General features: G+C 41.8%; 1 protein-coding gene across 2 annotated transcripts; it reads left to right on the top strand.

The window, feature by feature from the left end:
- The first annotated feature begins 196 nt into the window (after positions 1–196).
- LOC131975243 (atos homolog protein B) lies at positions 197–24,943 on the top strand. 2 transcript variants are annotated; one of them, XM_059337855.1, is made up of 11 exons: positions 197–514; positions 11,060–11,246; positions 16,630–16,816; positions 17,053–17,267; positions 17,632–18,988; positions 20,528–20,586; positions 20,892–20,991; positions 21,956–22,114; positions 22,983–23,051; positions 23,250–23,455; positions 23,797–24,943. In XM_059337855.1, exons 5-11 carry the CDS (start codon positions 17,801–17,803, stop codon positions 23,948–23,950), a joined length of 1,935 nt encoding a protein of 644 aa, XP_059193838.1. In that variant the 5' UTR covers positions 197–514; positions 11,060–11,246; positions 16,630–16,816; positions 17,053–17,267; positions 17,632–17,800; the 3' UTR covers positions 23,951–24,943. The 2 variants fall into 2 exon arrangements, with proteins under 2 accessions (XP_059193838.1, XP_059193839.1); XM_059337856.1 differs by lacking the exon at positions 11,060–11,246.
- The last annotated feature ends 1,648 nt before the right edge of the window (positions 24,944–26,591 follow it).

Raw genomic sequence — 26,591 nt, 5'->3', positions numbered from 1 at the left:
ATTTTTTAAAGAAGGCGTAATCCCCGAGTGCTGATTGGCTGAGCGGAATGGAAGCAGCCAATCGTTTAAATGACAGGCGCTCAGCTGGCCGTGAAGACCCGCCTCCTATATATTACACGGCAAACCCCGGAAACGCTGTCGCTTAAAGGGACAGAGGAGGAATTTCAGGCAAAGGTTGAAACAACGAAAACAGCTGCGAGCACAAAAAAAGACAGGCACAGAGAGGAAGGGACGTAGTCAGCCAGCAAGCGAGCTATGTGGCAAGACAGAGTGGGAGGACGAGGCTGAAACTGACCGATTATTTTACCCGTCAGACACCCAGCAACGGTTGCTAAACGCTTTTGAGATTCGAAGTCGATTTTCGCCCTTTAACGTTAGCTACCTGGAATGCGACAACGCAGCAGTCAACACGGCAGAGAGATAACAAAAAGGCCAAACTCCCAGACGACAGGGACGCGTCAGTTCAAGCTGCCAAGCTGTGTTTTTCCTCCTGAACCCACCTTCTTTTTGTTAGGTGAGTATTCTTCATAATCTTGAAATTTAGGTCGCTAGCAACCTCTTAATCCTTTGCATTGTTTGAACTCTGATAGGATGGGGATTTGGTCAAATGTTATTTTGTAAATACTGGATGTTTTCAGTTAAATGTCTGCAGGTCGTCACAGTGATCATTTTCCTAATTAATCCGAGCAAAGAATGATTGGAATCCAGCCTAAACCAGCTGATGACATGACAGTAGTTTTGCAGGGTGTAGGGGGGCGTTCCCCTGCTTTGTCTGCCTTCCTCTGTCTTTCTTTATGTGTGTGTGCGCGTACGTGCATGCAGTCTGCGGTGGTTGGGTACAAAGTGATGAATCCCAAATATATTAATTACCATTATGGGTGTGTGTGTGTGTGTGTGTGTGTGTGTGTGTGTGTGTGTGCGTGGGTCTAATCAAAATGCATGTGTAAATATTTGATTTTGCTATAACAGCACACTCAAGTCCTCCTGGCATTGTGGCATTGTGCATATAAGATATGCAAGTAGGGACCAACCAGCACTTGCATATAACGTTATACATCTATCTGTGAGATTATGACTATAACTGTGGTGATGATCACTGTAAAGCTTACAGGAGGGAGAGGATATAGCAGTGAGTGCAATGTTCCCTTGGATTGCTCTTGGGAGTTGCATTGCATCATGCGGTGAAGGGAGCATTGATGTTGGCACTAAATCCTTAACACAGTATATATAAAAATCTATAAAGTGTTACAGTCCAGTCAGTTATTACGCTGTGCTGCGATTAACTACCTCTCATTGTCCTGAAAAGCAGGGCAGGATGGCATTGACACACATATTACGCACAAGGGTATGCAGTCACTCTCACATCACCCATACAGCACACGTGCATATGGGAATCCATCAGCTGCCTCACATGTATGCAAATTGAGATTTCTGCACACACACACACACACACACACATGCACACACATACACACACACATGCACACATTGCTGCAGCAAATCCATCTGCAATAAGTCGACATTTCTCTCTCTCGCTCTCTCTCTCTTGCTTTGCTTGTCCTTGCGTTGCTCTGACAGCCACCCCCCACCTCTCTGTCTGGGAGAAACCAGTGGGCTTTGTCCTCAGCTGAGTGTGACGTCATGCAGATCTTTGCTGTACTCAACCCTGAAGGCTAGGTGCATGTTGTTCAGCAGGCCCGGGTCCTGGGTCTGGGCTTGTCCCAGGCACAGTCAATCTTTGGCTCAAGTTTCCAAATGCTACAACATGGCGGATAAATAAAAGAGAGTAAATTAATTCAGTCTATTCAGGTGAAGCAAAGAAACTTAGAATATCCTCTTACATCTAAGGAAAAAGAATGGACGAGTGATGAAAAACCAGGATGAGTGTGGGACATTTTGAGTATGAAAGAAAAACAAAGGAATCCCCAGTGATGGTTGGTCTGTTTGCTTAGTTTAAAACTACTAATATGAAGAACCTCAGCAAACATATTGTGTGCATATATGCTCACTGCACTGCCAAGAATATTGAATTGAGCAATGTGCTCATGAGTAGCTGTATTTTCTCATGGCAATATAGGAAGCCATCCGTACCTCGTTAGGCAGTTTACAAGAGTACATTATGGTTAACATGATGCGAACCTGATGTTTGTAATACTGTAAGGGCCCAGTTTTTCTGATTCTGTCTGACTAGATTAGGCTCAGACTAACAAAGTTACAGCCTCTTTCAAACACTGGCCTGCAAGTAAGTGGCTCTTCTTACCTTGCCCGCAGTTAGCTTTATTTAGTTTATTTGATAATCAGTGACATTAAGGATTCCAAGTTAAGGGGCATCACTCATTTTATGGTCCTCTATACTAAGTGGTCATGGTTCACAGTTGCAATTCTCCTTTTTAGCATCTGAACCTGGCAGCACTTTGTACGTTTGGGGAAAGTGGGGGTGGCTATTAAACGCTTTGAGCTCATCAAGGCTTGTTGTCAGTCCTCCAATGTGCCTCTGCAGGATTTGATGTCAGAGATTACAGATGATTATGTGGGTTAGATCCAGTACTCAACACTGCTCTGGGCTATATTGATCTCTTGTGTGTGTGCAAAAACGTACTATACTAACATTCCCCTGTGAGTTAAATTACGTCTCTTAAATAAAGAGCTATTTAGCCATTAAGTGTTGATTTAGGAGTAACATAAGATATTACAAATATAAGGAATGTAGTTGTACAAGCATGTGTATAAACTGTGAATACATGTTTTTTTTATACACAGCCTAAAGCTATCACCAAGAACCAGTTCTGACTGGTAGACTGACAGAGAACAATGTCTATCTTGTCCTTAAATAAAATACTACTTATTGTAGTAGCGCCTATCAAATTTAGTTTTCCCTTCAATATATCAATGTACACCGTTTCAATCTACAGTTGTGCTTTAAAGTAAAGCTCCTCCTATTTACATGCTCCAACGAGTGGTAAACAGTGACACTATAAGTTATACTTTTGTTTAATTTTTTAGAATTCATTTCAGATTATAACATCATATCAGACTGACTAAAGGAAGTAGGGGTCCAAAGTATGGGTTTAAAGAGCAAGATAGAGAGCTGACCAGAGATGACGTTTCTTATCAGATAGGACTACCTCATACAGCTCAGGGACAGAGCGGAGGCAGGTTGAGATGAAAGATAAAATTAATAAGAGGACAGGTCAGAGGGCAACTGTGTGTCTTTGCTTGTATGTTCACCGTAATGACAACCAAATGTCCTCACACTTAAGACATAGACAGCCACTGGAGTGAGGACATTTTTATGGCTGTCCCATTTGCAAAAGGAAGGAGATCATTATGGGAATCACACTTCGTAAAGTGAGTGCATGTTTTAAATCTTTTTCTCTCTTTCTGAATAACAGCTTATTCCTAAAATAGCTCCTGTGCAGCTTTTACTGGTAACACTTTAACCCCTACCTCAGGTCTTTACACATACACACTAACTAAACCTAGCTCCAAGCTTGCCATTAAAGGTCAGTTAGTCCACTTAACAATCTGTCTGTCAATAGTTAGTCTTCTTACAAACCTGCAGATTGGATGTGATTGTTACTGTGTTCTCTCTGCATTCAATCACTGTGGTTATTATAGGAACCTATTTACAGGGCACTAAAGGGAATGTCAATGAATTCAAGTAGGCTATGCAAGGCAATAAATGGAATGAAAACGAGGTAAGCAGTATTTTTAGTTGTTCAGCAGCGTATTTCAACCAGGACTGAATGTCATTTTAATGTTGCATCTAATTGACCTTGCAAAGGGTGGATACTGCTTGATATATACTGGAGTTGTCTAATTGGTGGGAATAAAAAAAGAAAGGGAGAGCAAGAAACTCACAAGTATTTATTTAGAAAATCTATAAATCAATGTTTCAGCACATAGTACCCCATTGAGGATCAGGGCAGAAAAAAGAGAAGAGACAGAATAGAGTAAATAACTGCAGAATTAAAATATTGAGAATTGGCTTAAAGCAAATGGCTTATATCCAGTACTAAGCTGAGGATTGAAAAAACACTAATGTAGGAAGGAATCGCACCGTAGGTAGGAAATAGGGCTGAAGAATTATCTGATTTTTAATCAAAATCAATATGGACTAGTGCAAACAATATTTGTTTGCTGTAGATCCTTCCAAAAATCAACATGATTATTTAATGGAATATGAGACTAATGATGCAAAACTGTTAATTAATTCCCTCTAATATTGTGACTCATATTGCAATTGCAAAAAGTGTTTGGTGGCTTCACGTATAGTAACAGTCTGCTCAACATCACTCCTACACAGCTGACAACAGAAGTCTAGAGAGACAGAGAAGAGGATGGCAAGGTGACAGTACCACCTGCTGAATAAATCAACATGGTTTAACCTTACGCCCTGAGAGACGGAGTGCCGTGATATCCTGTTCTGACAGTGTGGGTGTGTGAGAGTTTTATGTAGCGGTAATTGTGAATGTACATTTAACTAATTTATCAAGGAAAAATGCCAAACATAATAGACTAATAATGGCCAATGTATGCCTTTGTATATATGTAGCCTATGAGCAGTTTAGTGTGTTGATATGGCTTCCATACAAGCCTGAGAACCAATAAGTAGATGTTGAAAGGCAGATGTATCTCTGTGCATTATATAGGTCAACACAGAGCTTATCAAGCTAAGACCTGTTCACCCTCTGCCCCTCTCCCTCTCCCTCTCGTCCTTGTCTTGTTCTCTCTGTCCATTACTCTCCAGTACGTTGTCATTTGTCTCGTTCCTCTTGTCAAGCATCAAAGCCCTCTCGTCTATCTGTGCTGCTTTTATTCCCATCTCTTCATTTTGTCGAGGCAGAGCATGTATGACAGGCCTAGGCCTTTGCATGCATCATTTGCAGCTTAATTTACTTTTCCCGAATGAAAGAAATGTCTCTATTAGATAACTGTGATATATGATATCCAACTCATTCATTATATTATTTTACATACTGGATTTGTATATTTGAATTTATTTAAAAAACAACCTTCAGATAGTGATCCAATCTGGACAGGGAGCTTTTTTGCATTGATGTTTGCAGTGTGTACATCTGAACTATAAGTAAGTTGAGTTCAGCTGAAACAGGCACTCATGTTTTTTCTTGTATCAAAAGAATAGATATAATTGTGTATTTGCTGCAGGCCTGAAAGCATTAGTACATCTCATGTCCTCCCAAAGAGTTTTAAAGCTGTTGTGTACACCTTCAAGGTACATGTGTGTATGTGTCTGTGTGTTTTTTTTTCTACAAAGCCTGCAAGAATTGAGTTCTCATCACCCACTCAGCCTACAGAAAGAAGTGGAGCCCTGAAGCCTTTTGTTTATCATTGGGGCATAGCTGTGTCTTTATTTGTATACTCACGATGTGGTGCATTAGTGTAAATGTTTGTTTGAGGTGTGTGTGTGTGTTTGTGTGTATGTGCATGTGCCTGGTTGGTCTTGTGCGTCTCATCAGAGCCAGGGAACAGCTGAGCTGGAGCGTTTTTGTACAAAGTGCACTGATTTGAGTCCTTGGCAGGATCCTTTTTATTTGTGGCCCAATGACACAAGCAAAGTATGACACAGTGTCATGACACAGTTGAGAAGCAGTCAGTAGATGGGCTGAAGAAATGACCCTTTACACAATGTCAAAAATAATCAATATTGTATGCGTTAGTTTCCAGTGATAAGCTATCTCACAGGATTAGTGTCAAAGTGTGATCAACATTTGATTATGGGAAACATCATGCTTATTTTCTCTGTTAAACTGACTGTTGAAAAAGATGTAGGTAATTAGTCTAGCATGTATTAGCCCTAGCGGCATAGAGATGGAAACATGGGTCGGTCCACCCATCACTTCGGTCTACTACTGGATGAATTCCCTTTAAATTTCATATAGAAATTCATGATCATCAGAAAAAGAAGCCTAATACCGTTGGTGAATCCCTGACTGTTTATGTCACTAGCAGATCAAAAGTTTACTTATCCAGTTTAAAATATCTCAACATCTACTAAATAGATTAGCAAAGCATTTTGTATAAATATGATGTTACCAGTTGATTTATCCTGGTGTCCTGACATTTCAACCAGAATCCATAGTAGTTGGCATTTGTAGTTTCAGTATCATATTTTCATGCAGAGAAGCATGACGGCTATAAACAGAATGGCTTGTTGCATTTGATCGGATATTAGCAGCTTTCATACAAAGAGATAACCGCACATATTGGACCTGATTCCAACTTATTTCAATTGCTTTTATTTTGTTTAGTTGCTCATTTGCATTCTGATGAATGTTGCTTCTTCTATGGACTGTAGGCTAGGCTTGGGCTCAATCACAGAGTTGCAACTCTGGTGCTACCGAAGCTTGTCATTATTAACTGCTGCTTAACGAACAAAGTGTGTGTGTGTGTGCTTGTGTGTGTGTGTGAGATCTCAGGATTAACCCTAGCCAGACCTCTCTCTGCCCTTCACCCTGTAACACCCCCTGGACCATAATGGATGAGCCACTGTGTGTGTGTGTGTGAACATGCACGTGTGCAAGCTTCGCTAGTTTATGTTAACACTTGTCCTTAAGGTCACTGTAAATTGGGCGTTGTTCCCTCATTTCCCACTTATTCTGCTGTGGTAAAATAATCTGCTGCTATTTTAATCTTCTGCACTATGGCTAGTAACCATTTGTCATTTAGGCCAGCTGGTTAAATTGTAAAAAATATGCTCTTATTAGGTATTTGTCAGCCACGCAGCAAAGAAAGTGATGTCCTTTCTTTTTATTTTAATGCCCAGATGGGACCCTGGACTACATTCAGCTTCTACCAGTCTGAGTGGTGCAACGCCACCATGCTGTGCGAGTTCCTCAAGCATGAAAGGGGGAAAAAGGAATTGATTTAAACTAAAGGAAGATGGACATAAAAAAAAATACCCAAAGGCAAGGAGAAGGCGGAAGAGAACGAAACACACATAGACACAGAGAGTGAGGTGAAGAGACAGAGAGAGAGGTAAAAAAGACAGGGAGCTGAATTCAGGGGGAAGGAGTGAGGACTGAGAGGGAAGGGAAGAGAGAGGGAGAGCTTTATTTCCTGTCCTCCATGAATAGGCAACATATTTCTCTGGAACATTCCATCCTCTGAGCTGGCCAGGCCTGTCACCAAGACTGTGCCACACTCCTCCCATCTTTGCATTTCTTCCCATTGCGCTGTCTCTCTCCTTAAACATATCAGTCAATACCTAAATGTGTCATTCCCTTGCCTTTTATTCCCATCGTCCCTCAGCAAAATTGAGCTAACTGTAAATTGTTCTATCCAAACTTCTATGAACCAGACACCAAAAACATCCCATAGTAAACCCCTACTCCTGTGAGTGAAAGGATTTGATATTTGATAGAAAAAAAATGACAAAATCATGACATTAAATTAATGTAAATATACATATTTGATAATAATAGATATTTTGTTGTTATGGATTGTTGTTTAAAGAAAGAATGGATTAAACTTATCTATGAGGAAATTTAATCACAGCAACAGCAAAAAGAAAAGCATCTTTACTTGCAGAATCTAGTCATGAATGGTGGAAATCATTGCAGAAGTGGATGGAAAAGCATATCTGGTAATGGAAAAACAAACAGAAATTATTTCAGGAATGCTTTATTTGCACAGTCCAATGTTTAGCATGGACTCAGAAAACGGCTGTGTTCAGCAATGTTTATTTGCTGCATCTAACAAATTTGAACCTAACCTCAATCCTGGCATGTCTCTCCGGCTTTGTAATCTTATTTATCAACAGGCAGCTGGTCAAACATACCCCTCCAGAGAGAGTTCATCCCACTGGATTGTAACTAATTGTTCTAGAAATTTAAATACCACCCTGGGTGTGAAACAGCCTGCAGGAACTGGCTTTCTGATTAGTTTTGGTTGTGGTACTTTGGGTGGGGTTATAACAGTCAAACTGGCAGGTAAGCATCTTATTCAGAGATCCTGTTCTGCTGTGAAATCCAGTTGCCTGCAGAAAGAAAGAGGAATGTACAAGATGCTCTGGCCTGCAGCGAAATAACGGCTGAAATGTTGAAAATAGAATGCAGTTAATGTTATTACCATGTGGTGACACATAATAACCAAGGCTGCTAAAGATAGAACATGAAGACTAAGACAAAAGCATGTGCTGGATGAGTGAGAAAGCTAGCACTAAAATCGGAAGGGTGTTATATTGATTTGAAAATAAAATGGATTTGATTAATGTTTGACAGGCCAAAGGGGACAGAAAAAAAATTACACACTGATGGTTGTAAACATCAGCCTTCCTACAATATGTCTACCATATTACAGCATACTATTTCATTCAAATGTTACAGTAAAACCAAACACATTGCATCACAAATTTCAAATGGATATGAACCAGCAAGCCAGTGCTTCTACTATCCATTCCTTGTAGGTATTGGCTGTGAAATATTGCTTTATATTGCTGCTCGCTGTTATCACTCACTTGTTTGAGAGATATACACTTTTTAAACACTCATACGTCTTCATGTGTGTACAAACACTTTTGTAAATGTTAATAGAAACTGACTAATACATGCAGGGGTTTATGCCTCTTTACATATGTTCAGTTTTACACGACACCCCCCCGCCCCGTCATCTCCACACACACAGACTTTCCTTTCCCACCCTTCCTCCACCTCCCCTCTTCCTCTCCTCCTTTTGTTCTCTTCCTCTCCCACAACGAGGGTGACTGGGACCTTGTTTTCGACAGTTGAAACTGGTGATTTAACAGTATGACTGTGACGGTCTGATCTACTCAAGGAAGTTTTGGGCTGCTTGTGTCTGATCGCTTCAGTTGTCGAAGGCTATGACTGTTGGTCGGTAACACAGCTGGTGTCACTTTGAGAGGCCCAGAAAAACAAGGTATGCATGTGTGTCTGTGTGTAATGCAACTTTTGGCATGCCATGGCTAAAAAAATCCAACCCCAAATTCGTGATATAGTCATCAAAACAAACAACTGCCATGCTCTCAAGTCAGGATTGCACCAGTGCGTGTGTTTGATGGAATGTGAATGAGTGTGTTTGTGTGTGTTTTCAATGCTTCTTTCTCCTCAGCTGCACTTAGGCTGCCCTTGAATTGAGGAGGGTCTTCATAGACAAGACACACCCCCTTTTACCATATATGGAAAGCAACATGGGCTCTTAAAGGAACAGTTAGTGCGTGTCTGTTTGTGTGTGCTGAAACACAAGATCCTAAATAATAGTGCTGCTTGAGAGCAAAAAGTCTCAGTTATTAGTTTTTACAGGCTTTGCTGTTTCACAACAGGAACCTTGCTTCATGTCGGTCTGCCCCTGTTTATCTTCCTCTGTCTATCTTGTTGTCTACTTGCCTTCTCCCCCCTCCTCCCCCAGTCTCCACATCTCTATATTTGGAGGTCCGTAGCTGAAGCAAAGAGGAGTCTTGTTTTTCAAAACTCATCTCTGCTCACTTTTTCCTGTTCACACACATGCACCAAAACAACTGTGATATACTTCCAAATAAATGTCTCCACACTTCATCCACCTATGAGTACATGCATGTGGAGCCAAATTTATCAATTAGCCAATCAGCAGAAAATTAGATGTGGATGAGGAGTCAGAGAAAGACAGTGACATGAAACATAAAGACACAGAGAGCTATCAATAGGTTTGTCTCACATGTCAACGCTGGTTCCCTAAATAAGGATAAAGCATAACCGGGTATGTGTGTGTCTGTAACAAGAGGGCCGGGCAAGTTGTGTGCTAATTATGTGTTCTTGACAGCTTCAAGTATGTTTTGTGCACAGTGCCTTAAGTTGTGTAATCTTTACTCACAATGTGTGTGAGTGTGAGGTGAGATCGGGCCCACAAGTGTTTGATGTACTTGCTTGCACTGTGTGTACTTTAACCACATCACTCTGTTCGAAATAGTTCATGCCGCGTCAACATGCTGTTCCTTATTAGCTCACAGATGGCAAAATACACACAAACACGCACACACAGCTGAGGGCTGCTCCTGGTACTCAGCTGATAAACTTTTTCACATGCACTTCATTCTCTATCTGTACTCTGTTAGCAGATAAGCCTTTACATTTTAGGCTAAACACATAGAGCCCTTGTGTGGCAAATGCTATGATGAATTGCATAAATGTTTACATCTTTATTCTCTGAGGCATTAACCTCTTTTATTAATGGTACATCAATTTACACACACACAGATACACAACCACACTGAGGGGCTGACACACTGTGGGAAGAGATTACACAACTTAAACACTGTACACAAAACATGCTTTAAGCTGTCAAGGACACACTCTTAATACACAAACACTCGCAGCGTTTGAGTAAAGTGCTCTTTGGTCTCATTCTACACTTCTGCAGAACAGGCCAAGCAGGAGCAGGTGGGCGGGGTTTTGGTTCCCCATGCCGCCTTCCCCCTTTCACTCCTTCCCCCTGGCCAATCAGGACCTCAGTCACTACAGCTGGCCCCCCTTTTCTCTAGCCAATCAGCTGCCTTCACCCCCCCCCCCCCCCCCCTTTCCCCCTGTATGCCTTCACTGCTGAGTGAGCAAAGCACGCCTCGCTCTATCAGCTGAGAGGAAACGACAGAAAGAAAACACAGAAAGAGAGAGCGAGAGAGCGGGTGGAGTAGCAAGAAAGGGTTGAAAGGAGGGGCCTGTAAGTAGATAGAGGAAGGGAAGAGAGGGTAAGGAAGAGGAGGAATGGGAGGAGAGGAAAGGGGGAGCGCTAGCATGTGAAGTGGCTTTTGTATTCAAGATATTTTGGAGGGGCGCAAATGAGAGAAAGGAAGAAAAATGACGGTGGGGGGAGCTTGAGAGAGAAAAGGAGAGGGAGGGAGAGAGCGAGATGGGTGAGGGGTGTGAGTGTTGATGGGTTTTCGATTTGTGTAGTTTGTGACTGAGGGTGGAGAGAGGTAGACAGGGAGAAAACAAAATACAGAGAGAGAGAGGGAGCTAGTGCAGGCTACCAGGTCTTCTCACAAAACAAGCAGAGGGAGACAGAACAACTTGACTGATCTCTGTCTTTCTCAACACCACCTATTCAGAAGGAAGGAAGCAAAGAGAGACAACAAACCAGAGAGCTGAGAGAGAGCACCCTGACCCAGAGGAAATAGAAACACAGGGGAGGACAGAAAGTAAAGACAGCAGAGTTCCCCATCCAACCACCAAACTAAACAGAGGAAGGAAGGAGAGAGACAGAGGCAGCGAGATAAACCCCGTCCTTCTAAGAGGGTGAGTGTCACAAGTTCTCCTGCTGTCAAACTGGGTGTAATAATGTTGCTCCTGTCATATTGTCAGCTGGGCTCTGGTGACTCAACGTCTCCTAAAATGGCCACATGAAAGCATACAGGCAGGCAGGCACGCAGACATACAGACTGAGAGAGGGAGGGAGGGAGAGACAGAAAGGGACCCCATGTCAAACAGCATTCTCAGCAACTATGTCACTGAGCCAGCTTAGTTTAGATTGCAGTGACTCCCAAGCCTGAGTGCTCTGTGTTTTTGGTGTAACACTGTCTCGTCCAGAGGTTTCTCAGTTTCAGTCAACTTAACCTGTCTCCTGCCACTTTCTGTTCTTTTTTTGTTGCTTCCTGTCTTCTGTCTTTGTCTGATACTCTCTCACACACAGTCTGCTGTCATTCTATCCCCTTGTGCACCGTGACATCAGATTGCCAAACTCTCTGTAATCTAATCAACAGGTGATTGTTTGCAGGAGCACTTGTTTTGTGTTCAAGAATGCGCACATAAGAGTGTGTGTGTTTATCAGCCTCCAGGCTCAGCACAGGCCTGGGAGTAGCTCGGGTGGGGTGCTGCTAAAAGTTGATGAGACAATCGAGGCATTTGGGAGGCTGTTAACTTCCTGCTGACGTTATCACACCTCTGTTCTAGGCTGGAAAGGGTGGACTGAGGACACAGGGAGGACAGAGTGCAACTAGCAGATAGAGACAAGAGGGTTTACAAAAGGCCCTTTCAAGATGATGAGCTTATGTCACCATTTGAGAATAAGTATGTTTTTAACATGGTGGACAATTGACAAATGCTCCTTCTCTCTTGTAAAGCAAGTGATTTTTTTTGTTAGCTAATACAGTTGTGGGGTGAAAGGAGGACAAATACAGACATAAGCACAGTTGACAACTTTGCTTTTTGATTACTGTGCCATTGCATTGGTGTCTCTCTGAAGGCTATGTGCCTATGTATGGAAGAAATTACAAGAGCATGTGAAAGGTCCAAGGTATATAAATAAGTAATTATCAACCCAGCAACTTAGGATTTTGAAATTATTCACACTTTTTTTTCATCATGATTCCTTAAAAGGGAGGCGTTGAGAATGTGCGAATTTTCCCTCAGGAGCTTTATTCCCCCTTTCCTTTAAGTAAAATAAGAGTAAGCAAGTAAGTTTACAACTCTATTGGCTTTTGAATGATGTGGATCTACAGTACTAACTACCTCTATAAAGTGTAGTAGGAGCCAAAACTGCAAACAGAGCAGCTGTTTTCTCCCATAAACAATCTCCCAAAAAAAAAAAGTTTTTTGTTCTTCTGATAGGATTGTAAACAAACCCAAGTTATGAGTCACTGTAACTGTATGTTATATTTGGTATTTGAGGTTTTTTTTAATTGCCTAAATGGAGAGAAAGTGGTGGTGCTTTAGAATGTTTTATGCTTTTGTTTGTTCTTGTCTGTGTGTGTGTGTGTGTGTGTGTATACACATTCATATGACATCTGGGTGTTGTGATGAATGCACACAGGTCAAATGTCAGGGTATTTTCTGAGGATAGGTCCTGGCTGTGTGAACTCTGCCCTATACATTTCACTGAGAGCTGGTTTTGAAGTCGAAGCTGTCAGCATATTTCCTGTTGACAAGTTTTGGCATACAGGTGTGTGTTTTATTCCACAAATGTGCCACCTTTCAAAGTTTAGAAGGAGACACTTTTGTCTGTTTTGCAGATGTTTTTGCTTAACATACTGATGCTCCAGTTGCCACTCCAATGACTGATGAGTGTCTCAGTCTAATAAGCTCTTAATAGGCTGTTCAGTGGAACTAATCCAGTCTGTTCAGTGGAACTAATCTAAATCATTTTCTGCATGCAGATCAGTACTGTGTTTGCTTTTGTGTTAGCCTTTTACCACCAGCTCTCTCATCATGATGAAATTAAATCCAACTGGTCCCCTTGATGTGCTTCAAGTCATCTGACCCAAGACGGTTGGCCCTTGACCTCATGACCACATCCTCTTTGGCCTGAAGGAACACACAAACTTGCACATATTTCAACACACCTCAGCAGCTTCATATATCCTCCTAAAGGACATGACCATCTCCTGAACAAAATGTCTGAGCTCCACAACAGGCATGTCTCAAGTCAGAGGTATTGAACCCTTTGACCTCTGTCCTTACACTGACGCTACTAGGCGTCATCTAGGATTCACTGTGAACTTTGAGTTCAAGCTTTAGTTTTAGTTCAAAATAAGATGCAGTAGTCAGATCAGGTTTTCTGACTGCAAATAACATCTCTGAATAGTTAACTTAGTAAAATTAGAGTGGTGTTTTCCCTTATTTTCTTTGGCTACAAGCAGTTAATCAATACATATAGTTGTCCTCGGCTTACTTCTTTTGGAAAATCATTTTCCATTTCTGTAAGCATGACCCGGTATTCATACATTGCATTGCAAATGCATACATGCATTCCCTCCTCCCTTGTGAATGACTGTAAAACAGGATTAGCTTGAACTTTTTTGTTAGTTATTTGTTTGGGTTCCTTCCCGACCAAAATATTTTCAAGCATTTAATTCAATTAATCAGTTTCCATTGTGCAATCCTGCCTTTGCAGCTTTTTTTACTGAGGCAGTTTTTTTTTTTTTTTTTTTTAAAAAAGGTGTTAACGTACTATAGCCATGAACACACCGAGTTCACCCTGACACTGGTATCTCTACCTGCTCTTGCTGTATTTATACCCTCCTCAAGGTCTTTGGCTGGGCTCTCTCTGTTCCCCTCATCCTCCCTTTCTGTCTCCGTCTGGGTGTTTCCCTTTTGACAGGCGTTTCTCATTCCTTTGTCTGTCATCTCACCATTTCTACACTTGCTCTGTCTCTTTCTAAATGATTGCTTGCTGGTCTATTTCCAGAGAGGCTGCAGATGTTGCATTGAGATTGCACCTAGCCTGCCAGTGATGTGTAACATCTTCATTCTTCATGCAAGCAGCATTCAATCAAGGAAATGTGAGATGAATTTTAAGGGTCATTTTTTAAAGATTGCTATTAGTATTAGCTTTAAAGGGAAATATAATGATTTTATTTAGACAAGAAAAACACATTTTATTCATACATGCTGGCACAGTTTTAAATATCCTGACTGGGTGAGTAGCACACAGTGAACATGCACAGGTCTTGTCCATTTTACACACACCAGATTATTCATTTAGATCAGAGATGGATATGGGAACATGGTCTAAGTGGGGGAGGTGTGAGTGTATTGCACTACAATGTTCAGCAATGCAGTAATAGAGTTCATAAGTCCTGTGAGCTGGCACACACGCCCAGCAACCTGAAGCCTTTCTTGGGGTAAAGCCAGTGTTTTACCCCTCCTCTGACGGCTCCTGGATCAAGCCTGAAAAGGGTTGGGTAGCCTCTGCCAGCCTCCTGCTCAGCTAGTTCAAAACAAGGTCAGGAATCAAGTGGGAACTAGCACAGAGCCTTTGGGTTCTCCCAGCGAGCTATGACATAGGACATGACTATAAATACTCATTGCTGACTCCTCTCCCATTCTTTCCCCATCCCCCACTCCGTGTCCTCCCCTGGGCGCTGGCTGTGGAGTCTGCACCTGCATTCAGGGGGGTGGCCTGGTAGTGTCCCCCACTCTGAGAAAAATCAGCAAAATGCTCTCATTTCCTAACTTGGACAGCTGTTGATTTGTGACCCTAAATGTTTTCAGACCTTTCCTCCTGTTCACACTGGCCTCGTTCCAGCAAAAATCAATTACTTTTGGCAGCGGCAATTCCATGGCTTGAATGTTAAAAAAACAGTAGATTATTTATTTCAGATTTCTTCTTTGTTGTTCATTTTTTGATGCACATTTTAAACAATAAACTCAAATTTGTGCATGCATAACTGTTTTGTTATGAATTTTGGTAGCAGCGAGCATATCTAAGTCTGCACAATCTGGGCTTTTCCAAAGCGTTGTGGTTGTGTGTGTGTGTGTGTGTGTGTGTGTGTAAGAGAATATGGACCATATGTCATGTGTGTAATTACAGGTGACAAAAGCCTCACCCCTGACATCGTCTCCATACGATTCTTTGTTTGTAGTAATGGGAAAGCATTCTAACCTGATGATATACCATTATGGCATCTGGATCCCTCTCATTCTTGTGACATCTTTGACAGATGATCCCTCCCTTCTTGTTTAAGTTGAAGACTGTATTGTCCTGAATGGAGAATTTGATTTGAGAAAAGGTATAAAAGCTACAGTAGGAAAGTAAAACATGGAGTATTACTTTCCTAGTTTGGTCATTACATATTTGTATAGCACTTTAGGGATATAATTCAACATCCCTGACATGTAGATACATTTCAGGCGTGTTTCAGTCTACTGGAAAATACACATTATTAAGTCTCGTTTTCAGCATTTCCTTATTTTTCTTTCCTCTTGCTTGATCTTTAGGTCTGTGGCTTCACTTTTGTGTGCGTAATGGATCTTGTCATGATGATTCAAAAGGAAACCATAAAAAGTAACTGGGAAGTGAAGTGAAGTGAAGTAACTGGTTTCTGTAATGTAGGCCTACATGGGAACCAACTGCATTTCTCTTCTTCATTAATTTACATGGGTGCCAGCAGGGTTTTACAGTCAAATTAGCTTTCTTGGCTCTTTTTCCTCTTTCATTTCAAGCCTTGAATGAAATGTGTAAGCACTTCAATGGCATTATTTTTAACTGCTCTGTGTTAACAGAACATAGGCCTCCATCACAGTGTGTTAAAATCTTTAGCTGGCTGTACAAACCTCATGGACAACAGCCATTTTGATAGACATTTTCTTGGAGGAGCATCTCTGCCGGTCTCCCCCTGCCCCCCTAGAAACCCCCACCGCTCTCCCTCTCTCCAGCTCTGCTTCTCTTTCTCCCTCTTTGTGGCCAAGCACAAAGGAGCCGTTCTCCTTGGGCTACTGGTTGCCATGGTGACAGGTCACTTTGACATGCCACATTCCCAAGTTCTGGTCCAAGTGGGTCGGGAAACTGCCCCGCTTCTCCTGGCCTGAGCACCACTTAGTGCCAAGTTAGAACTGGAAATATCCACTCACTGCTCCATGAGTGGCTTCTCCATGCTTGATCTTCAACCCAAAGTGTTTGAATTTCTCCCTCTGTTGACCTACTTTAATGTTAAGGAGATTGATTATTTGATTGATTTGTCTTTTGTGTTGTTCTTCTTCAGTTCTGTAACAGACTTAAATATTGACTTCCTAACTTGCCGTGTTTGCACAAAATTTGTGCCTTTGTCCATAGTGTGTGTCCGTTAAAGTATGCACAGTAATGAGGACACGTGTGTTTCTGCATTTCTCTTTCGTGTAATCAATACATGTGATGTGTGTGATGACTGATTTGATTTGTTTCTATGTCTTTCTGTCTCTTCAGGGATTCTGGGTGGAATGACCCTGTCATGATGCCACTGTCGTGCTACACCCCACGCCCAGGTGACCAAGGAGGGCGTGTCTGGCTATCAGCCAACCACAGAGGGAGCCCCAACAGAATTATTTCCGATTCCAGCTCAGAGACATTTCCTCTCAAGAGCCTCCTACGTCACTGACACTTCGCCCCTCTGGTAAGTTTTTAGGATGTTGATGAACCCAATTGGTTGCCTTTCCAAGCTGCTTTTAACTTCTAATGTACAAAACAAATCAAAACGTATTTAAAATAATTTGAAATGCATTGCTTATGCAATGGTGTATTATGCAAAACCACGCTTTAGTACGGTCAAATCATAAAGTATAGCACCTATCATGGTGTTAGTTGATTTTATCTTCTTTTTCACCAACAAACCTTTTTTTTTCTCCTCAGGTCGTAGCTTCTGTGGCCATATCCCACATCTCCTGCGTCCTCTGGAGTCCTCACTGTTTCCTGACTACCTATCTTGGGATGTTGGCGTTGTTTTGTGGCAGCTGCCATGGAGATAAACGGATTCCTTTAGTAGACCATTTTATACACGACCTCCAGATGTTGTGCCAGATGCAGGTTGTCCACACGGGCAGAATTGGACAAGGACGGGCACAGAGGTGAGATGCTGATCTCTGGCATTGTCTTCAGTATATTATCAAATTAGGCAGGAGACAAATTAAGCTTATGCCTTGCCTTAATTGCAATGTGTAAAGTGGCTGTTATTGCAATTAGAGAACTGTATTTTTACACTGTTTGAAAGCTGAGAGGTCCTAAGTAGGCCATTTTTATTGTCAGTCAAACTATATCTATAATCATACGTTCACGATTTCCTGCCTGCTTCAGTGACAGGAATTTTTAGTTTATATAAAATCATGACATAGTCATGACATTATATTATAACTGTCGAGGCAGGGCATTAAAACCAACAATCTTTATTTAAAATCTGTTCTAAATAGTAATGCTTTGTTTTGTTCCTCCTAGGTGCTGTGCGGCTCAGCTTCCTGATTCATACTGTTTGACAACATCACAGCAGGAAGTATAGGACTTCCTATTCCTGTGGATCATCTTACTCTGCCTTCTGGCACTTGTAAGGACACTACTTGACTCTGTTGCAAGTTAGTCAAGACTCTTGTCCTCCAGCATAGAAACAATGCGGCACATTCACGTGGAATTGGCCCATAAAAAGGCTCCCTTAGAGCTTCCAGCCCAGGAGGGGGACCTGCCTCCACCTACAGCCCCAACACCGGGCCTAGACCCTGGTCTCAGACCGGGGACGCCCAGGCACTTTGGCCAGGAGGAGTTGCGGCTCCAAAAAGTCTACCAGCTCTCCATTTTCTCCCAGTTGGGGGGATTTTCTACCTCCACAGAATCCCACACTGATACCCAACAGAGGCCTGTCCGGGTGGGTGTAAAAAGGGGGCTAGAGGAGCCCCAACTGACTCATAAGCGCCCCCACCTGGGAGACTCCCCAGACAAGGAGGCTTTGGAGGGAGGGGTGCTGTGTGGGCCAGCCCCAGCTCAAGGTGTTGGGATGGGACTATTGACTGGCCCTGGTGGGCCTGGTTCTGTATACTCATGCACACAGACGGAGCACAGAGACTCTGAGGGGGGACTGTCACCAAAGTCTCCGCCCCTCTCCCCAAGCCACAACCCTTCCCGGCGCCCAGCTCAGCACAATCACGACAGGCCCATTCCTGATATATTTTCCCCACTCTCACCTAAATCACCCCCAATGTGTGACCCACATGGACATTTCTGTGACCAGGGCCATTCCCTTGGTAACTCAGCCAGGACTGAGCCACCTAACGGGGGCCATACTCCCACTTACTCATTAGGTAGCCCTGCAAATGAGAGCTGTAGTAACGGCTCATCTGGGGGCCAGCCCAGCCCCCACATATATGAAATGTCCACGTATGAGACTCCCAATCCTGCCAGTCCCACCAGCCCTCCTGGCCCTTTCTCCCCACCGCACCACACAGAGCTGCAGGAACCAGGGGAGGCCACAGAATGGGAAGTTGGACTCGAATCCTCCCCACCTGAGCGAAGTGCCACCCAGGCGGCCTCCTCATCTTCTAATGGCCTGGCTTCCTGGGAGAAAACTCCAAGCAGTAATGGCCACCGTCTATCCTCTGGAGGCCACTGGCCAGCCAAAAAGAGGCTGCTGTCCCCGAGTGACACAGGCGAGTCATGCTCAGAGGATGAGGGACCCTCGACATCAAAGAGAAGCAGGCTGTCACTGTTGGCTTCAGGACTCGGCCCGACCTCTTGTCGCAGCACTGATGCTAAAGCTGCCCCTTACTGGAACCACCTGCTTCCCTCCGCCTGGGACCGGCCTAAGGTGAGCACCCTCACATACTTATTTTGTGGGAAATTTTCTTTCAGTTATTTTAAGTAAAAAATCATCAGCCTGTAATTCCAATTACTCTACTAGCTAATAGTTAATGGTAGCTATTATGCAACCTGGCTGTAGTGTAAGACCTGTTATCTTAGCACATGACGTACAGTGGCAAGAACGGAAACTTACTTGGTACATTTGCTGACAAAAATGACAAGTGACGAAAGCAAGCACATTAGAGATGAGGGAAACATTTTACATAATTAAAGGTGCAGTGTGCAATCCTGTAGAAAGATAGTTGTTTTCTGAGTCTCACTACAAGGTTCTTTGTCCAGTATTGCACACTACAACTGTAACTACCACTAGAAAGAAGCTCAAGGTGATTTTATTGCACCATACATTAAAAAACAGCATGGGCACATTTGCATGCAAATATCAGGCTTTTAGGCCAACACCATATGCAAAGGCTTCTAAAACTTTGAATGCAGAATAAGGAATAGCTGTTTAAAGTCGGTGGTTGATAGCAAGACATCTGTGAGTCTTGACAGTCCAGGATAAGAGGCTGAACATAAATAAAGAGAAACTAAGAGAACACAGAAAGAATGAAGTGATGGCCGGCTCATTATCACGCCACGCTGGAACAGGCTGAGTAGCTCCAGAATAAAGCCCATTGAGGGGTCCATTGTTCCCCCACATGAGTGTGCTGTGTCTCTCATACACATGCACACATTAACACACACAGATGCACATACACATGTGCATACATCCTGCTTAAAAAATGGTTCTGGAAGAGAATTGGCCATTTTTGAACATAGGGAGGCCAGAAAGAGCTTTTGAGTGTGTGTGTTTGTGGGATGGGAGTGTGCTAATGGTGACAATAGGGTTCACTGGTGAGGTTTCATACAGTGGTGGGCGCATTGTGAATAGAGGTGTTTAGAGTAAGGGACAGAGAGGACAGTAAAAGGAAGAGTGAAGAAAAGGAGTAAGGCTAAACAGACTGGTAAAAGTTAGAAAAAGATTTAAGAGACCCAGAGAACCGACACAGGAGCATATTCTAAAATGCCATCAGTGGTTTTGATCGAGAGCGACGATGAGATGACAAGCTGACAAAGAGCTCCAATCTCTGTAGAGAGCCAGTGTAATCAAGGGTTAGCTAATACTAATGAGATAACGATGAGCGAAAAGTTTGCTGTGAGGAAATGGCTAGCAGGTAGCATAGGTTTGGCTAGTGACGAGTCATCTGATAGTTGGGTGGCCTTTACGATGAACAGCAGCCTGGAAATGGGGAATGTTTATGCGTGTGATGCTACATCCAAAAGTCAGTGCTCAGTAAGTAAGAGGACACCAATTACACATATTCTCACAGTTAAACAGTAACACCAACACACACCTGATTTTCTTTGTACATACTGAGAATTTTAGTTATTTAATATTTCCATCAAGTTGCTAATTCGTGAATAGCTAAAGCTTGATATAAATCAGGATATTAAGAGAGGAAAAACAAGTCATAATTTCCTTTTTTTTCCTCCTGTCTTTGTTCAGACCGCCACAGACTGCACAAGATCGGGGAGACGGCTAAAAAGTGGACTGCGGCTGAAAAGGTGAGTGCTCCATCATTTTTCCAAGTTAATCATCTAGTTACAAATAATGATAAAAAAGGTGATTGCTCCATCATTTTTCCAAGTTAATCACCTAGTTACAAATAGTTATAAAAAAAGACATAGTTTCTACAAGGGATTAAGAGAGTAACTTTCATGCACCCACATAAGGGGATGAGATTTTCTTTTTATCTGGACTTAATACTCGGACACACTCAGGTGTTTGACATGTTGCTTGAGAAAAAATGAGTGTAATCTTAACCACTAACCACCCTGTCTGTTTTGTGTGTGTTTGTGTTCATATTCAGTCGGCAGCTGCGCAGCGGCAGGCATACAGACACCGGACGTTCCACACGCTCCAGTTGGCCCTCATCTTCCATCAGCAGATCACTCCTTGGCAACTTTGAGGTACAAATTTTTAAAATTATTTTCAGGAGACAAATGTAACAGCAGGTCAAATATGGCATTGGTGCCCCAGGCATATTGCCAGACGCAGCTGCAAACCCAAACCTTAACCAATCCATTCAAGTTGAGCCGGGAGAGTGGTTCTTTCAAGATAAATCTGTGACCGCCTGTACAATCTAATTCAATTCGATGCAACAGCTCAGCCACAAATTTGACATTTTTTGAAGGTTATAATCTTCAATTTTCGGTGACATTATCAGAATTGTGTTAGTCCAGTTTATATCCAATTTAAATGTTTTATTTAATGAGGTCATACAGAGAAAAGGACAAAAGTATAAGAAATGTTTATTCATTACCATATTAAAAAATCTAATATAAGTTGTTTTTGTCTATATATCAGATTATCAGTGAAAGAAAACTTTTGTTGGAGATCTTTGCAGTGCTGAATCTTATTTCCTTCTCTGTGTGTAAACAGGCCTTGCTGTTTTTTTTTTCATGTCTAAAGAGCCTTGCCTTGAATTAAGGAATAACCGCAAATGCAGAAAATAAGTTAGTGCCAAAATGAAATGATTAAGATATTTATGATATTCGCTTTACTCCTTGGAATAGCTCATTTTAAAATTAAGGATCATAATGTATTGGCAGTAACATGAAGTAAAAGTAAGTAAAATAACAATGTAATAATATTAGTTTATGATTTAATGCTTTCAAAATATCCTCCTCTTGGCTCACATTGTTGTTGGCCTGCAGATGCTTATTTCATTACGGTGTTGAACACTGCTTTGGTTTTACTTAAAATAAATACACAAGATGAGCATTTTTGGGGGGTTTCTTTTTTTCAAAATGACTCAGAGTGCAGCACAAAATGCTTAAGTCCTAAATGAATCCTAATTTTAACAATGAAAAGAGTTTTAAAGGCTCCTGTTCACCGCTATGAACCCTCTTCTCTTTCTCTTGTGTGCTCCAGGAGTCCATACTGAAGGGACGATTCTCCCCGTCAGGCCGGATCGAAGGCTTCACGGCGGAGATCGGTGCCAGCGGCTCCTATTGCCCACAGCACGTCACCCTGCCGGTGCAGGTTACGTACTATGACATCTCAGAGCACAGCGCGCCCTCACCCTTCCTGGTCAGTCTGTGTGTCTTTGTGTGTGTGTTGTGGGCATGCATAGTCATGCTAGTGTGACAATAATACCCTCAAATTTATTGATAAGAACAACTACTAAAGCAATAACAGATACATAACTGGCGTCAGCAATGTTGATGTTGGCTTCCTTCTTCTGAAGCAGATGCAAAAAATATGTAACGTCTTTTTCTTTTCCTACATATTTGATTAAACCTATCCGTCCACATCAGAGCTGAATACTATACTTTCATCACATATAAGTTGACATAACCTCACCAAGCACTTAATAAGGCAGGACCAGCAATACAACTTTAGTCCAAGAAATTTTTAACTGGGTCTGCTGTTGCACTGAGCCATTTGGAAACCAGCTGTTTTCACTTTGTTAGCTTCGTGCCTCATATTGACTCTGAATTGCTGTGTATAAAATTGGTGAATGTCAGGCCTCTTTTGATTCAGTTCTTTGAACCGTTAATGGCTTTTAACTTTATATGACTCCCTGTGTAGCTATCTTTGTATCTGCAGCATGATGTAGTTATTTTAGAATTAGTCTGGTTTCATGTAGGATTTGTGTTTTTGTGTGTGTTCTTAGTGTTTTGGAGGAGGAGTTGCTTTTTCACATGCATAACCTAGAGAGACATGTCTCACTGGTAGCTCAAAACAGAAATGAAACTTACTATTGGACTTTTACTATTATTCTAACGGATGTTATACTGCTGTTCCCTAAAAGTTTAATTTTAGCACATTTCTTCTACATCCAGATCTTGACCCTTTATGTAGAGGTTCACGGCTATTAAAATGTACCAAAGATTAAGTTATTCCTCTGATTGAGGACATTTAATCAGTACCATGGCTCTCTTTCTGTCCCTCACAGGGGGTGATATCCCTCGAGCCTCTTGGAAAGAAAGGATACAGCATACCCAAAGCAGGGACCATTCAAGTGGTAAGTTTGTCTTTTTTGTCATCCTCTTCTCAGTTTTGGCACAGGAGAAAGCCAGGTTTCTCTTGAAAAAACACATTTTATGTTGCTATCATGATAATGATTCTATAAGTCATTGCTGTGATGAACATTTAAACCCACTGATAGTGGACTTATTTTTGCTGTTTGAAATGCTGACTTTCTTATGGCATCTGTTCTCAGACCTTATTTAATCCCAACAAAACTGTGGTGAAGATGTTCCTGGTGACCTACAACTTCGGCGACATGCCCGTTAATCACATGACCTTCCTGCGTCACCGTATCTTCCTGGTGCCCGTAGAGGAGGGGGTTGAGGGGAAAAGCGAGGCGTCACCAGGGAGTGGAGTGCTAGACAGGAAGAAGATTCTCTGCTACCTGATACATCTCAGGTATGACTGAGGTTTCAGCTGTTTGCATTGCTTTTTATACCTGATGTTTTGTTAAATCTTGACCATAACGTGACATAGATAATTTCTTGTTGTCTGGAAGCATATTATGAGTTGGCAATAATAACTTAAAAAGCTTCACTGAAATATCCCTAATAATAATGAGTGGAACTCAGAAGAACTGCAGTATTCTAAACAGTATTATGTCATTACACACCTTTACATATCTAATGTCTTTGCAAATGTTTTATTGAGAACTAGCAAACTACTTGTGCAAATTTCCAGGTTTACGTAGAGATTGAAATAAGTGTTTTGCTCACACATTTTTTTTTCTCGCTTCTCAGATTCCAGAGCTCCAAATCTGGAAAGATCTACTTGCACAATGATATCCGGCTGCTATTCTCCCGCAAATCCATCGAAGTGGACACAGGGATCCCTTATGAGCTGAAATCTTTCACCGAGGTGCCAAGAAACCCTAAATACTCCCCCCGCGTGTGACCCCAGCTTGACCTTTGACCCTCCCCGACGCCCACGCAGCCCCTCCTGTGCTTCCTAAAAAGGAGGGAGGGAAATGGACAGTCTGCTGGAATGATGGACACAAAACTTGATGGGACTTGATGAGACACGCCACATGCACACAAGACACACGTGAACATATGATACAGTGTTGGTGATGGTAAAAGTCCCCCTTTTATGCATTTGCTCTCCACTGGAAATTCACATAATCAAAACAAATTGGTGACAAATTGTCACTAATGCAAACATGGCATTCCTTGTATCTTCCTTTCATTGAACATATTAAAAAATAGTAGAAATATTAGTGTAAAAGTGGTTTAGCATGTATGCAGTCAAAAGCAGGACTTCTACAGCACCTTTATCTGTACAGAAAAAAGAAATGCACAAACACTGACACACACACACAAACACACACCAAAACAGTGTGACAAGACTCACACACATCACAGCTGAAACACTTCTGGTGGTGACTCTCTGAGTTCAGTGTTAACATGCATGCCTTGTGACTTAAACACCTGAATTTTCCTCTAGTGCCGTATCACACTGTCCTTCACTCTGCCTGCAGCTCCAACCGCCTCATCGGACCAATCATTTCCAAATATTTCAATATGACAAAAGGCCACAAACAGTAAGCACATCCCTGAATGCGGGGTGAAGAAAATGATCGCCCCCTCCCCCACTTTTCACACACACACTCGCACACTTTCTGACCAGCAGAGGAGACAAGCAGAGACACATACACTAGTGAGAGCGAAGGCTGATTAGCCATTTTGATCAGATGTTTTATCATTTAACATGATAAAAAAAACCCTACAACGACATGATTTGACCAAACTCAGGACATGTGTTGAAAAATACATTTCTCTTCTTACCATTTTACCTATAATGGCACAGACCACTGTGTACACTTCAAGCCAGGAGGGTCATACCATGTCATAGAAAACAGGGGAATCCAGTTCATTTTATGTAGCCAGACTGAGGGACACTGTGCTGTTTTCTTTTTCTTTTTTCTTTTTAGATTCTGTTCAGAAAAGTCTGATGTTGGAGCAGAAAATGAAAAAGTAAACAACAAGCTGTAGTATTTTTATTAATTTATGTTTTTCGCAAATGTCTTAATAAGCAATATGCTGCACAAAGTAGAGTGTGTTTTTAAGCCGGACGAGCTTTCTCTCTGGAGGGGGGATAACAGAGAAAGCGGAGAATTGAGAGTGAGGGACAACGTGGGAGGAGGGAGGGAGGGGTGATGAGGGAGGGAAGGGTGGTGGGGTATTTAATATGGGGAAAAAGTCTATGTATATTTAAAAGAATAAACTCTGCGGCTGGCGAGTGGAATCTGTCTTTGTTGTGTTTTTTTGAATGACATCAGTCAAGATAATCACACTTTGATACAATTTGTCGTTTTTTTAATTGTGCTGCCCTAATTGAATGTTTGTTTATTAAGTGATCATTTTCCAAAAGTGGCGCATGGGAAAAGAAAGTTGAGTATCCCTGGCTGTCCTACTTCTTACACTTCCCATAAGGCAGTTTGTCTTTGATTCGACCCTCCTTGCCTGATAAACGTCCATGTATTTCAAACTCCACACCCCCAGGATGCAATGCAGGCTTTCTGTTAAATTTGATTAAAAAGGCCCATGTTTGTCACTAAAAACAAACCCAGGATTCTGATACCACATGTAGTATAACAGAAAAAAGGAAGCAGCTGTCTAATAGTCACAAAAGGAAGCCTGCAAACATAGATTCAGCTCAATTTTCATTCTGCAGATTGTTTCCATATCGACACGAGAGGAACCTTTAAGCTATAAAGTGCTTCCTCCCCCGGCTTCTACTGCACCACCGAAACTGCTCAGAGGTGACGAACAGACAGACCTTGGTTGTTCTGGGCAGTTCTGCAAAATATTAATGTCAAACTGTGTGAATGTCAAGTGCAGCATTGCTAAAAAGAGAATCTATCCTCTGTAAATATGCCCCAGCTAAATATACAGAGGAACATCTATATATGTCTCTCACCCACTAAACAGCCAGTCATTCCTGCAATACACTGTTCATGATGTCAGAAGAATTGATTCAAAGCAGATACAAATATAGATTATAATGTGATCTTGAACTTGTGAGAAGATTCCACTAAATGAGTAGATGTTTAGTTTGTGTTTCTTGCAAAATCATATAAACACAATCTAATGAAAACATCAGTAGGCAAATAGTCTACTGCTATAAGTGTGATTCCTGTTAGGTTACTTGTCAACTTGAGTTTACAGCACATGTTCATTATATCCCTGCCAGTTATTTTTAACTTGTGTCTTCTTTGCTTGACATAACATTTACATGCTGCTGTTTCTGTGACTAACTGAAGCTTACCTCTCGAGCTCTGTTAGGTATTTTCTCTTCTTTTTTTAAAAAACATCTTACAATGCTGCTTAATGGAATTTAACTTAATCTGACTCACCTTTGTAACACTGTTTATCATTTAAGAATAACCAAGAGCCCGCCCATCTTTTTTTTCTTGAAGGAGAATAAAGGCGAAAATAAATGAATCCAACTCACATAAACACACATTATTATTATTTATTACACATCAGTGCAACCCTAATGTTGTGTTTTCACAGTGCCTCCAAGGGCTCTAATG

This window comes from Centropristis striata, chromosome 7 (genome assembly GCF_030273125.1).
Source record: "Centropristis striata isolate RG_2023a ecotype Rhode Island chromosome 7, C.striata_1.0, whole genome shotgun sequence".
NCBI lineage: Eukaryota > Metazoa > Chordata > Actinopteri > Perciformes > Serranidae > Centropristis > Centropristis striata.
Note: the sequence above shows the minus strand (reverse complement) of the source record. Positions and strands in the feature narration are given on the sequence as shown.

Coding starts and splice junctions, on each gene's coding strand:
- LOC131975243 (XM_059337856.1), top strand. CDS start 17,801: ATGCGGCACATTCACGTGGAATTGGCCCATAAAAAGGCTCCCTTAGAG. Junction 18,989..20,527: donor CCGCCTGGGACCGGCCTAAG/GTGAGCACCCTC, acceptor GTCTTTGTTCAG/ACCGCCACAGACTGCACAAG. Junction 20,992..21,955: donor CACTCCTTGGCAACTTTGAG/GTACAAATTTTT, acceptor TGTGTGCTCCAG/GAGTCCATACTGAAGGGACG.